We start from the raw sequence: 14,236 nt of genomic DNA, 5'->3' as shown, positions 1-14,236 counted from the left end.
GTAGAGTACTTGCCTAGCACATGTGAGGCATTGGGTTCAATCCTTAGCAACACATACAAATAACTAAATAAAAATAAAAAGGTCTTGTGTCCTTCTCCACCAATTAAAAAACAAAATTTAAAGTTACACTTACGGCATCTTGGAATCCAAAGAGGACCACTTGCACTTGGCTGATGCCATGGCTGTCAAAATCCAGCTCTAATTTCAGCTTTGACAGCGTGGTGGCTATGATTTTTCGGTCAGTGGACCTCACAAACTCTCTGAGGCTTGTGACGAGGGTTGTGATGTGTTCCCATTTTAGTTTAGGTTCTTCAGGCCCCTGTGAATAAAAAATATTTCAGTCACACTGTGCTAGACACATCAGCCACAGACACACCACTTCTACAGTCCTTTCTGAGAAGAACTGGGCTCCAAAGGGCTACCCATTAAAGCAAAAGATCACATTTTGAGCTCTACAGCCCCTCTCAGCCACCATTACCACCTTGCTCCTGCCATCAAGAAGAAATCAGACTTTGGGAGAATGGGCACTTACTCCTCACACTCACCAGTAGCTAGGATACAGTCAGATGTACAAAGCTTTAACCAAATAGGGGCAGGCTGAGTCAATGTGAGCCTTGTTCTCAGAAATTATAATTGAGAACTTAAGGGAGATTCAGGCAATGGGCCACAGGATCTTAAAGTCAACCCATAGAGATGTCATAAAATAGGGTCATGAATGTATCCAATTATCAGAAAGGAAGAGAAAGTAATAATGTTGGGAATGACAACAGGGTGGAAGGAGAGAAGCACACAGAAACAGAAATGCCCACAAGAGGACCAACAGCAGCCGAGCCAAAGAAAAGATGTGCAGACTCCTGGACCTTGAAGTCCCTCTGGTTGGAATTCAGCTCAGTCAGGGACTGTGGTTGGAACTCCTTGAGAGTCTAAGTGTCTTATTGCTTTGTGTACCTACTACAATGTGCTCCTGGTACTTTAACCTCCCTAAAGCAAGTCAATTTCACGTGTGTGGGGGGGGCCAGTGGGCATGTTTGTCTCACACTCCCTTCTTTAAACCATTCATTACCCATCAATGAGGCACTCTGTTAGAAGAATGGGCCAATGGACTATTTTACATATTAAACATAGAATACAATATTTCTACAAATCCCCTCTCTCAAATTTAATTTTTTTTTTTAACTCGGAGCAAAGCACATTGCTTTTGTAAAGAAGATACAGAATTTGTCCTTATTTAACTTTAAGAAACAACAAGATTTTTATTATATTCATTTCTATCTCATATTGTACATTTTCTTACTGCATCATTAAATTCCTCAACCGAGTGATGAAAATTACAATCCCTAGAAATCTATTAAAATAAAGAGAAATGCACCATCAAGTTCCTTCTCTCAATATATTTTCATGTGGGAGCTGTCTCATGTTTATGTTTTCATGAGAAAATATGATATTGCAAAGCTTAAAAGCTGTCATCAGGAGACATTTTTAAATCAGGCTAGGAACAATTATAAACCTTGTCTTATTTTGTTTTTTTAAAAATTCACAGGCAAAATAATAACACCAAGAAAATATCTTTAAGAAGAAAAATGTTATTCAGAAATAGGAAGCTTACCTTAGTGAAAAATCAGTTACATGTTTGCCTACAGTCAAAATAGTAAACATTTATATTTGACATGAGCCCTGTTTTCACAATAGAAAACGTTGTTTCTGGTTTTTGGATGTGTATGTCACAGTCCTACAAAGGAACACTCTCTACTCTGGGAAATACTTTTTGTCCACTTAAGTAATCGTTATTTCTGCCCCAATTCTCATCTTTCCATGTTAACTCATAAACATGCCTTCATTAAGAAGCATCTTATGTTGGAGGAGCCTGACTCCCTATCCACGGGCAATACGTGACAGTGTGCGAGCCCCAGAGTTTTCTGCAAAGATCCTCTCTGCCTTTTATCCTTTGAACTTTGAGTGGACCTCTCAAAATGTGGTACAGATAAAAGGCTTTTCATGGTTTAGTATTATGAGGGGCAGATCAATATCCACCTTTTAAGGTAGACTGAGATATAAAGCCTGCCTGAGATAGAAAGATATAGCTAGAAATACTTAATGCTCTGAAAAAAAATTCCTTCTAATTGTAGGAAAAAAACAAAGATTGATCATAACTGTAATAAGAGCTATGATCATTTTTTCAATATATTCTGTTATTCTCCTAAATCACGCATAATCTCAAGCGACTCTGGTTCGCAACCTCATGGGTAGATAGATACCTTGTGTTTGGGAGGAGAAGGCTCAGACTCTGAGAGGGTAAATAAGTGGCCCAAATTGTAGAGCTTTGAAATGATGGACCCTGCCTCTAACAGAGGCCAGTCCAAGCTGGGCTCCAGGTCCCAGCCATTCTATACCTCTGCCCCAATTAGCTGGAGTAGCCAGCCATAAACCTGAGTCAAGACCTGCTTTACCACTGAATCACCAGGCAGTGTCACAGGATGAAATCCACAGTGCCCTTGACAGTACACTCAGGACCCTCACTATCACTGGACCATTCTAGATAGGGCATGTGATTCTGACCAGCAGTTCCTGGCACCAAGGTATGCCCTCTTGAAGTTGCTTTCATGTTTCCTTTTATAGAGAACATTCAAGTGTGCTTTAAAACTAGCAGGCACCAAACCATTAAATATGATTAACCAACTTCAAAATTTAAGAATTTCAGGTGGGGCTGGGGATGTGGCTCAAGAGGTAGCGCGCTCGCCTGGCATGCGTGCGGCCCGGGTTCGATCCTCAGCACCACATACAAACAAAGATGTTGTGTCCGCCGAGAACTAAAAAATAAATATTAAAAATTCTCTCTAAAAAAAAAAAAAAAGAATTTCAGGTTAGGGGTGTAGCTAACCCAGTGGTATAGCAGGTGGGTGTCCCCGGGCTCAATCCCTAGCACCACCCCTAACCCCCCAAATTCTGAATTTCAGTCATCACAGAAATGACTTGGTCAGGTTTTGAGCTGGTGGCTGGGATAGAATGACGGCCAGGACATTCTCTGCCCGAATGGAGTCACAGTCCAATAGGGGGCAGAGAAAAGGCCCCATACAAATGACATTTTCTGTATTGGAAAAGCATACCTTTGGCGATGAGTACAAGATTTAGGCAATCCCTGGGCTCTACATGTTTCTGACCTAAAAATAAACTAGGTGACCATAGGAGAAGGCTGCACTCCTCAGCGGCTAGCAGTGATTTCCCTTCCTGCCTCTCTCCCCCTACACTGGTCCCCTCTCCTGCTTTATGTTTCTCTCAGCACCTGTCTCCATCTGGCATAGCAGACAGGCAGAGAAGGGTGGTAGTTAAGACCACATACCATGCAACCAGACTGTCTTCATCCAACCCAGACTCCTCTGCTTAGGCCTGCGTGACCTTGGCAAGTGACTCAAGTCCTCTGTGCCTCAGTTTTCTCATCCATAAAATGAGGACACTGACAGAGCTATTATTTTAGTACCACTGTCCCGAGGATTAAATGAGTAAATACTCATGAAATACTAAAAGTAATACCTGGCTCAAAGAAAAAACAATGTTCCATTAGGACCAAGTGTAGATGGTGCTCATTTCAGTTCTCCCTGTACCCAGAGACCCCACAGTCACACATACGGCCTTTGGGCTCCTCCTCAGGGATCCAAAGAGGTAGATCTTAGGGAATTCCTAAAGGGACAAAATGTTCAGGCTCAAGAGATAGCAGAGAGGCCTAGTGGAGTCCTCAAGATAAAGACAAGATGGGGTCGTACAAATGGAGCCAAAAAAGGGACAACCTCGCTCCATTTCCATCTCAGTGAAAAAACAGAAAAACTGTTGGACTGAGACTAGCAACTTGGCCTGATCCCTTCAGCGGTGTCCTTTCTGTAGCTGTTTTCCCAAGACAGAGGGAAGAAGCTGCATGGAGTCCGCCGTGATCACACAGGACAGGTGTGGCCATGTAGATAGGGGATGCAGAAGCAGCAGGGAAAGGAGCCCTGATGCCAGCAGATGTCCGGGCCAAGCATGTCTGCGGACGGCTTGTATCCATAAGGGGCCTGAGCTTCCGCCCCAGTGGCTTGGAACTGAAGGAAAACCTGTGTCCCCTGGTGCAGATTTGGGGGAGTGGACTCTTCCTCAGTCTATCAGCACAATCCTAGGGAACATATTTCCCCAGATACTACAGACTGAATTGTGTCCCCCACAATTCATATGTTGAAGCCCTACTCCCAATGAATTTGGAAACAAGGCCTTTTACAAGTTAATTAAAGTTAAGTGAGGCCGTGGGGTGGAGCCCTAACCCGACTGGACTCGTGTCCCTATAAGAAGCAGAAGAGACACAGGTGCGCACACACAGAGAAAAGCGCATCTGAAAACCTAATGAGAAGGTGGCCACCCACAATTAAGGAAAGAGGCTGCAGAAGAAGCCAAACCTGCCAACACTTGATCTTGGCATTCCAGCCTCCAGAATTAAATGATATTTCTGTGGTATAAGCCACCTCATCTGTGGTCTTTTGTCATGGCAACCCTGGAAAACACATACATCAGGGAACTACAGTTTCACTGACAAGACTTTGCTTTTCTATAGCACATCTTGCCTCCTAACATATTATATAATTATTTATTGTTGCCCATTGCCCTCCATTGAACGCAGTGGCCTCATGAGCACTCAGGTTTGTTGTACTTGCTGAGACTTACAAATGCTCTGAGGAGTGACTGACAGGTGGCCTTGTGCTAATGCCAGGATTAGAATTTCCCAAGGTTCAAGGCTTGTTTATTGGGCTCCTAGAGACTAGGTGGTACCTCACCACCATGAAAAATTAGTCTTCGACTTAAAAATAATTTATGTTTAAAAATACAGTTTGTACCTTAGGAATTTGCTTCTTTGTTCCCTCTGGGGTAGGCTGGTTTGATTTATGAAGATAGTTTCATATCTCCATGAACTATCACCTGTCATGGCTCCAGGTGGTTAGGACACAGTTAAAAATACATGAACTCTGGGTGTGACTTAACAGCAGGTGCCTGCAGTTCCAGCCTTGCAGGAGGCTGAGGCAGGAGGATGGCTTGAATCAGGAGGTGCAGACCAGCCTGGGCAACATAGGCAGAGCCTGCCTCAAGAAATAAAATAATACACACACATGCACACACATACACACAATTTGGGAAATGATGTACCTGGGAGAGATTTTTACCTGAGCTAAAGATTCCATTAAGTTCCTCACAACTTTGTCCTGGTCTTCTGTCAGGATCCTGTGAAGGGTGGCCCGCCTTTCACTGTCCTTCCTCAGCATAAAGAACCCAGAATCTTTTTCTTCAGGGGAAGGCGGGGCACTGTGATCCTCAAAATTTTCATCTGGAATGCTGTAATAATTGAGGCAGCATAAATCACAGCATGCTCCATCAAGTGACATACCTCACAACATAATTCTTTTACCCCAAGTAAGTCCCATCTTTACCCCAAAAAGAGTGTCCGTATTCCTTTCACATCTTTTTCTCCACAGGACTTGGCTCTGGTTTTGAAAGAGAAGGGGTCCACCTTTAGCTCTGTATCAGGGGACACGGAGCCGTACTCACTGCTGCTGCTGGTGTCTTCTACCAGGACAGGCACTGGCAAGGAAATACTCCTGAGATATTCTGCTGGTGACAGGAGGGAAAATAGGCAGTTAATGCTTTTAGAAATTTACACATCCTAGAACACCTGTGGAAAGACCAGTATCCTTTGCCATAGACCTCAGTGCAGAGAGCAGCATGATTATGCTACAAAGGGGACTGGCCATGTGAGTATGATCTGTCCCTGCTCTGTATGACCCAGGCAGGGGACAGCCAGGAAAGGGCCTCCCAGGCCTGAAAAGGAATATGCCAAGGGTGTGAAACCGTGCAGGAAGACCAGGTTTGGTGGGTCCTGGGTTCTGATCTCATTCTCATAGATGACTTATTATTTTTATCTACAGGTCTCAGTTTTCACATCTGTAAAATATAAGACCAGGTTCATAAAATCTTCAGCCTTGCTGATTTCTGGTTGTCATGCCCTGAGCTGCCCTCCTCTGCCACACCCTTCTGTGTGATGATCTGCTTCATCTCAGGCCCACAGCAATGGAGTCGGCCAATCAGGAACTGAACCTCTGAAACCAGTACAGAAACCAAATAGAAAATAATACCCTAAAAAGCATTTTGAAAAAAGGATTTCCTAAGATGCTGTTATGTCTGGCCTGATGAAGCAACTCTCCCCCAGCAAAAACTTTTGACTGGACGCATAAAGTTCCTCAAATTTACTTGAAATAAGGACCTGGCCTCTTGAGCAGGAGAATACCATTGGTTATCACCACGACTCTCTGCCAGAATGACTGCTTGCCTGTCCCAGGAAGGAGACTTGGGGGAAAGAACAGCCAGTAAACACTTTCAGGTGTTCCAATGAAAGTGTGATTTTAAAACTGTTTGGTAATTCTGCACTATTCTTGGTACTAAAATGGTTCAGAAATATTTCAGAGAAATAAAATCGATATTTTTCTTTCAAAAAAATAAATTTTAAGTCCTCTTCTTCAGAGGTTCAAAGGTCCACCTTAGCCTCTTGAGGCTGCCTTGAAAGGCATAAAGAATGAGAGGCTGTGGGTCTACCCCAGAAGCTCCAACTCGGATTCACCTGGAACAAATGTGCTGTCACATGTTACAACTCTGCTCCGGGATACAGATAGAAAAGTATTCTTTGCTAACAGGATTTTGGAAACCAAGAGACCAGACCTCTTATGCCTTTTCAGGTTCTCAGATACTATGATTCTATGGCAAACATAGGTTTCTGCTTTTTTTTGGGTGGAGAATAAGGTTGCATAATAGGAGCTGTCTACAGTTAATCAAACAATGATTTTAAAAAAGTATTTTAATTTATGAGAAACATCTTTAATATCCCAATGCTACCAAAGTCTCTTACTAATGAAAACAGATGTCAATTTGCAGAAAATTTCCACTGTTGCCTGGAAGCCCCCTTTTTACTCATTTCTCCTTTAAGCTAAATGGAGTCAAAAACTTGCCAAGTCTCAAAGACAGAAGGTGGTTGGTCAGGAGTAGACTTCTGACTCTGTTCACTGTGACTAGAAACCAGTGACCATTAGCCAGGAGGGGTGGGGGCTGTTAGTACTTAGATCAGACAAATGGACATATTTGTGATTATTCATGGCTTATCTCTGACTTACAAATACCTGAAAGCTAGATCAGCCTTCTCTCACCTACACTCCTTCCCTCTCTCCTTCCTTCCTTCTCTCCCCATCCCAAGTCTCCCTCCCATCTTTCTTCCTTTCTTCCCTTCCTTCCTTATTCTCCTCTCCCTCTTCCCCTCCATTCCTTTCTCTTCAAGTGTTTTTAGGTTCAGTGTATGCTGTATTATTATGTGTTGTGTATATAACAGAAGAAAATACACAAAATATGTCATAATATTTATGGTAATTATTTCTAGAAGATGTGATTGAGGGTAATCGATTTTCTTTTATTTTCCCAAACTTCAGCAATAACAAGTATTATTTTTATAATCAGAAAGATATGCTATTAATAATAGTTTTTAACAAGCAAATATTCAATAGGTAGCAACACCACTTTACTAAAAACTTCATTTACCTAATAATGTAATTGGTTATTTCATCTTCCCAAAGATGAAAAAAAATCCCATTATATAGCAGGAATGGATATTTCTCTGAAAACATTTTATCCCTGACACTCGGAAGCTCTTCCATAGAAATTAGTCTTGGAAAGGGTCTAACCATGTCCAGGAGCATCCTAAGTGATACAATCTTGAGGTAGGACACATCCCACCCACTGGTTATATCATAGATCCCATGAGGCCAGTTCCACTAGCCTATCCCATATGTAGGCCTAGTAAAGAAAGCAAGTGTCATAGTAGTGCCAACCTTTGGTTTTACCGACAGGGAAGAGAAGCTTCTAGGGAGAGTAGACCTCAGGGACAAACAATCTTACTGGTTAGAACTGGAAAGTCTCCCAAGGATGAACTGATTGACTTAAACTGTTCTGTAGCTAAGTCACTAGAAGGTAGGAAGCAAGAGGAAGCCAAGAAATGTTGAGTTTACCAATTTAACCCACAGTATCTTATTTAATTTTAGAGAGAAGCCCAAATGGGTACAGTAAAGACACATGGCAGGCCAAGTGTCCAACAGACAGCAACTTCCAAAATTCACTTGCTTGTGGAATTCCTTCTTTCTGGGCAGCTCATGGGTCTAATATTTCATGGGCCATATTTTATCCAGTGCTGCTATACCTGAAAGCAGACAAGTAGCCTCTTGCTGTTAATGAACAGTAGGGTTCCAGGAGAACAGAAAAGTTTATTGGGGAGACTGCTTGGGAGAGGACATTTCTGGGGTGGCCTAGGTCTGTGGTGTGCTCTGTTTCACTCCAGAAACAACATCAGTTGCATCTGAGGATACAGATTACAGAATGGACAAAAGAGCTGCCCGGGGACAAGATTTCCATTGCTATGAGATGTCAAGGCCCTACCCTAAATGCTGCGAATGGAAAAAGACAGCTGAAGGATTCTCTCCTCAGTCTCTTGGTCTAATGGAATGGCCAATCTCTTTCCTAAGGAGTGGGGCTCACTGATAGTGGGGGAATTCCTGCAGAAGCCCATAATGGGTGATCCACTTTACAATGCACATGACAATCAGAAATGCAGGCAAGCATCATTTACATTTCAAAACAAAATCAATGCTTCTTGGAGATAAATAGATTAACTCTATTTAGAATACTTCTAGATGGGGAAGGGGGTCCTACCATGTTTTTGTAAGTATGTGTGCGAATCTAAAGAAGAAAGAGCGTGAAGCCTTGAATTATCCTGCTTTTTACCCTTTTTAGTCACTGTATGTGGTGTGACTGCCCAGTAATAAGACAGCCTGGGTCATAACTGTGAATTTTAAGGTTGCTATGGAAACTGATTGCCTAAAAGGAGACCCAATGAGGTAAAACTGCATTTGCTAAGGTTGAAACTCAGCGTGGCTCATCTAGAACATAAAGGAACTTACAGATGTTTTGCATGTCCTATGTGTACAGCCTGGATTCCTCCTCTGCCTGAACTGCTTCTAGACTGATTCCTCTTCACTTTTTGGCCATGCATTCATTCATCCAACACAGGATCTGATAACAGACTACTTGTTGGGAGTCAATAGGACCTGCTCATGGATTGGAGCAAGTCTAAAAATGAGAAATCAAAAATGATCCCAAGGTTTCTGACTTAAGAAAATGGAGACCTGTACTATTCATATATCACCATGGAAGAGAATACAGGCTAAAGGGATATTATTTTCTTTGGGAAGGGGTGTTATTTGACAGATTTGTTTGAGAAACAAAGATGACAACTAGATATGAGTCTGGGAATCAGAAAAACTGGTCTAGAGAAATTATCTTCATAGCCCACACTGTAGGTGGCATTTAAAGCAAAGGATGATAAAATTTTAGGGAAAAGATGGGAAGAGAACAGATAACCCACCTGGTGCTTCAGAACCAGCAACATTTAGAGGAAAAAGGAAGGAAGGGAGGCAGAAAAGGGAAATGACAAGGAGCAGCCATGAGCCTGGAGGATACAGGGATGGACCAGGTGTTGAGGAAGCCCTCAAAGGACAGGGCTAAAGAGAGGACAGTCATCTGGGCCAGAAACTGAGGACTAACTTTGAGAAAAGCACTTGCTGCTTTTGGCTATGTACATCTCATTGGCAAACTTGGCTAGAGCAGGTTCAGCCATCATGTGAAAGGGAAAACTCTAGGGGCTGAGGCTGGGGCTCAGTGGGAGCGCAGCTGCCGGGCATGTGTGAGGCACTAGGTTCGAGTCTCGTAAACAACTATCAACAACTGAAAAAAAAAATTTAAAAAAAAGGGAAAATTCTAGACTTTCAGGAACAAAGTGGAGAAGATGAGAAGACAGTGTACTTCAAGACAGGAAGCTATCATGGGGAGCAAAGTGGGTGTCCAGGGAAGATTGGTTCAGGACAGAAGATGCTGGATATGAAACTTATCTGGAAAGGCAGAAGCAGAGAGTAAGCAGGTGTGGGATCCAGGACCCACCTGGAGAAAGATCAACGCTTTCTCTATTGTAAGGATTAGGAAGGGATCTTTGAGCAGGTAGTGATGAACCCAGCCTAATTCCATCTTAAGATTGGGAGTCATCTCATCACAAAGTCATGAAAAGTTAATTTCTGTTTTACTATAAATTACCGAGATTTCTAAACTTGTTTGGAATTCTTGCCCGTGCCTTGAACTTACCCATGCCTGGCTTTCCCTGACCAGATAACAACCCTCTCTGAAACCTCCGTGGCGCCCCATAAATCCTGATGTTGGGATCTGAATTTATCCCCAACCTTGAAATGTTAAGCCATGTAGATCATCAACCTACTATCTGCTTTTGTATTATGCTTGTCAAAATCCTGTTATAAGTTTCTCAAGACACCCCCCTTTGCAACTTTTTGTGCTATAAAACCTTTTTCCTGGAGAGCTGGGGTGCTGATTTCTAGCCCAGCTTAGGGAGAGACAGCTGCTGGCCAGTTTTCTTTGTGTAAACAATATTAGCTTGCTTTAATTTGATTTAAAATTGGAGTCGGTGGTCTTTGCGTTATGGTTCAACAGTAGCTCTATAAGTTTGTGTTGAAAATAAGATCAAATCCACTGCTGGGCTTCCTAGTTTTTCAAGTTCTAGAGATTTTTAGGTATAAGGAAAACTGTAGGGCATTCTGTGGTAGCTGTCATTGTCAACTGGAAGAAGTTCATGTATAACTATTTCCAGAAAGGCAAGAGACAAGTCCTGGAGAGCACAGTCACAAATCCCTAGGTATCAGTCCATAGGTGCTGACTGGGTTCTCAAACTGTAAGAGAGGAGGCTGACAAGATTCCCACTCACAGGTGGCCTTACTGCCAATGTCTTGCCAACAACCAAGAAGCCCTCTGCTATGAAACTGGCTGTGAAAGATCTGAGAAGAGTCTGGATGATGAACCTCTCTGAGGATAGTTCATGTCACAAGTGTCTCTCTGAAGGGTGATTCTTATTGCTCCATGTTAGGGGTCAATGGGAAAGAGTGTTGAGTCCAAGATTCCCTAAGAGATGGCTTTATAAGAGGCCAGGGGTAGGTCGGGGTGGGGAGGGGTAAGTGGCCTGTCTATGAACCCAACGTGCTGGGAGCTCCTGACTAGGGGAAGGAGATGACTTTAAGGGACTGCATATGTTCCTGCTTTGAGAAAGGGGGACTGCTTCAATGCTATGAAGGTAGCCTCAGATGCTAAAAGCTTTACATGAGCAACAGGGACTTGCACGGGTTCTTCCTTCCAAGTACAGTCTAGGGACAAAGCCCTGCCCCAACACAAAGTCTCCTCCCTGGTCAGCCTAACTCCATCTCCAGTTGCCCAAACATTGAATAATGGTTCTCACATTTGAGTGACTTTAAGTCAGCTGGGTTTGATGAACATACAGAATTCCAGGTTGCACTTCAAGATTCTGCAAAGGGCCAGCCATCTGCATTTCTTAACCAATACCCCAAGTGATGCATGCCGACAGGACCTGGGCCCGAGTCACTGCTGCTCTCCTAGCGCTAAGTGTACAGTAGAGGTATAAAGTGTACTGAACAAAGGTTATTAAATAAACTATCTTCCACACAGCTGTCAGAATGATCCGTCAGTAGCTCTGTCCAATATGGTTAACCTAATGGGGAAGGAGGGCCTTACCATCACCACCCTTCTGCTCCTTTCTGAAGGGGAACAAGTGTAGTTACTGAAACCAGGGGTCCCAGAGGCAGGGCGGTAGTCTGTTCTCTATACAGAAACAGGCTAATGACCTACACAAGATGCTCCGGGATGGAAGACACCTGTCATTTATACTCATCTGGAAGGAGAGGAAGGCCATCATGGGCATAGTTGTAATGAATAGGAAGCCTGAAGATGCTCAGTAACACCCAAGAACAATCAAATGGGACTTCACTCCTAATTAGCAGGCGTGTCTTGCCCTTCTGAGGAAGAGAGGAATGTGCTCATGAGCCCCATCACCCCTGGAATAATACTCCTTCAACTGAGTCTGAAGAAGCTAATTATGCAGGGAGTTGGGGCTGCCCATTTTTTCTAGTTCCAAGTCCCTGTTTCAGGTAAGGGAGGATGGGGGATGAGAGATAAAAGGAATTCATGAGGCTGAAGGAAGTTCTGATTCAGGAGAATCTGGAGGGCCCTGGGAAATGGCAGGGGACCTTCAGGCTGTGGGCCACAATTCTCAACAAGCCACTGAGCATGGACCAGTTCAAGAAAAGGAGGGCAGCAATACGAGTTAGGACAACCACCTGGTGAAGTGTTTGCTGGGCTATGCATGTAACACAAGTGTCTCATTTAATCCTCACAACAACCCCATGAGTGGTAATCTCAGTAGATGTCTGCCTTCCACCGCACACTCACTCCAAGCACAAGGTCGCTGAGAAGCCCCTGGGCAGAAATGCCAGCTCACTGGGAGTGCACAGCTGAGTTCACAGAAGCTACCATTCCTATTATGTGCAACAGGAATCTGATTCCTGTGAATGAAAACCTTGTCACATGGAAGGGATAAAACAATCATGGAGGGAGTTTCTGGACAAAGCTCCAAGGCTCTCCTAGGATTTATTTTATTTTATGTTCAGAACCAACTTGGTGAAGTAGACGTTGCTACCAGCACAAAATGAGAGCCAAAAGAAGTATATTATTGTGTGTCATCTACCTAGAAAGTGGTTCAGTTGGATTAGAACTGACTTCTGGGACAATGCTAAAGGCAGATGGTGCAAAAGCCTGGAGGCCCTGCTGGGGTACCCTGGGAAGTTGCAGTGACTGTCTCCCAGGGGCCTTGAGGCCTATGGAGAAACAAACAGAGGGTGTGGAGAATGTCTCTTCTCAGAGGTCCCTCCACCCTACTCTTGGAATTCCAGAAGGAAGACAGGAAGATTTCTCAGGAACCCCCAATTAATGGGTCTCAACATTGGGTAACTAGCTTTGAGGCATCCAAAGCACCTGCTAAAACCTCCCCCATTTGGCCCACAAAACCCAGGCACAATGGATCTTAAGACCCCTGCTTCCATCAACCCCTCATCCAACATAAAAGAATCTCAAATATGTTCCTCTCTTTATAATTCTTTGAAATGCTTCAGTTGATTTTCCTAGAGCAAATCTAGCTTCCTGGTTATGATATGCAAAAGCCAAATTGCGAAAACAAAAATATCACCCCTGACCATTAAAACAGAATGTATTACCCCAAAGGCAAAAGAGGGGGGTATCTGACACTGAAATTTCCCACAAGAAAGCCATTAGGTGGCCAACTGGCTCCTACATAAGAAAACATGGACTTCACTCAAATTGAAGACCTCAAAACACAGTCACCATCTTGCATTCAGGGAATAACAATTCAGGCCTCCCTTATGAAAGAGAAAGGGAACAGGTTTCTGAAGCAATAAGCCCAGCCAGGGTTGCAGTAGCCCAACTCCTTAGTACTCAGAAGTCCCCATGTATGAGCAAGGAGTGCAGTTGTGGCTACTTATGGAGAGATGGGACGTGAAATGACAGCCCTCTGTTCAATAGGTAAAACAAACTCACCATTTGATCCAGCGGAAAGCGCTGTGGGAAGAAAAGCAAACAGCAGCATAAGCACATGTTGGCCTTGTTATTAAACTGAGAAATCAACAAAAAGTGTCTTGAAATGGAATCAATGCCCTTCCCAAACATTGAATCTGCCCATCCTCATCCAGTACTAACATTAAAGATGCCATGAATAAATGGATCCTTTGTTTTCTTACTGAAATGAGTTTTGGAAATTATTGCAAAAAGACAATTTACTTATGTTTTTATACTGCTGTTTTATCTTGTTCTATGGAATAGCATGCATTTTCTACTAACTAATGTTAAAAGAACATATTACCTAGATGGCTTGGAAGTTTAACAGCTCTCAAATAGTCCTGTAGCCCATTAGTTATAATTTGGGATTTCAGTTCTAGAAGGCTACATCTCACCTCTTTTAGACTTTAACCTTAGGATCTCAATGCTAGAATACTTATAAATGCTAACTGGATGCAGTGGTGCACACCTGTAATCCCAGTGACTCAGGAGGCTGAGGCAGGCGGATCACATGCTCAGCAACTTAGTGAGGCCCCTAAGCAACTTAGGAGACCCTATCTCAAAAAAACAAATAAATAAATAAATTTTTAAAACGCCGATATACTAACCATCTACTGTGATGGAAGATCACTGATGTATGAGGCCTCAGCATTTGTAA

At 43.2% G+C, this 14,236-nt stretch overlaps 1 protein-coding gene across 4 annotated transcripts in view; it reads right to left on the bottom strand.

The window, feature by feature from the left end:
* The window catches only part of Map3k5 (mitogen-activated protein kinase kinase kinase 5), a 203,065-nt gene that overhangs the window by 23,709 nt on the left and 165,120 nt on the right, over positions 1-14,236 (bottom strand). For 2 of the 4 annotated variants that reach the window (XM_026391861.2, XM_026391864.2), the window contains exons 21-24: positions 13,561-13,581; positions 5,442-5,622; positions 5,178-5,346; positions 134-319 (exon numbers count right to left, since the gene is read on the bottom strand). In XM_026391861.2, coding sequence (XP_026247646.1) covers positions 134-319; positions 5,178-5,346; positions 5,442-5,622; positions 13,561-13,581 — 557 coding nt within the window. The remainder of the gene's footprint in view (positions 1-133; positions 320-5,177; positions 5,347-5,441; positions 5,623-13,560; positions 13,582-14,236) is intronic. The other 2 variants (XM_026391862.2, XM_026391863.2) reach the window with 2 other exon arrangements.

Source organism: Urocitellus parryii, chromosome 8 (genome assembly GCF_045843805.1).
Source record: "Urocitellus parryii isolate mUroPar1 chromosome 8, mUroPar1.hap1, whole genome shotgun sequence".
NCBI classification, from domain to species: domain Eukaryota; kingdom Metazoa; phylum Chordata; class Mammalia; order Rodentia; family Sciuridae; genus Urocitellus; species Urocitellus parryii.
Note: the sequence above shows the minus strand (reverse complement) of the source record. Positions and strands in the feature narration are given on the sequence as shown.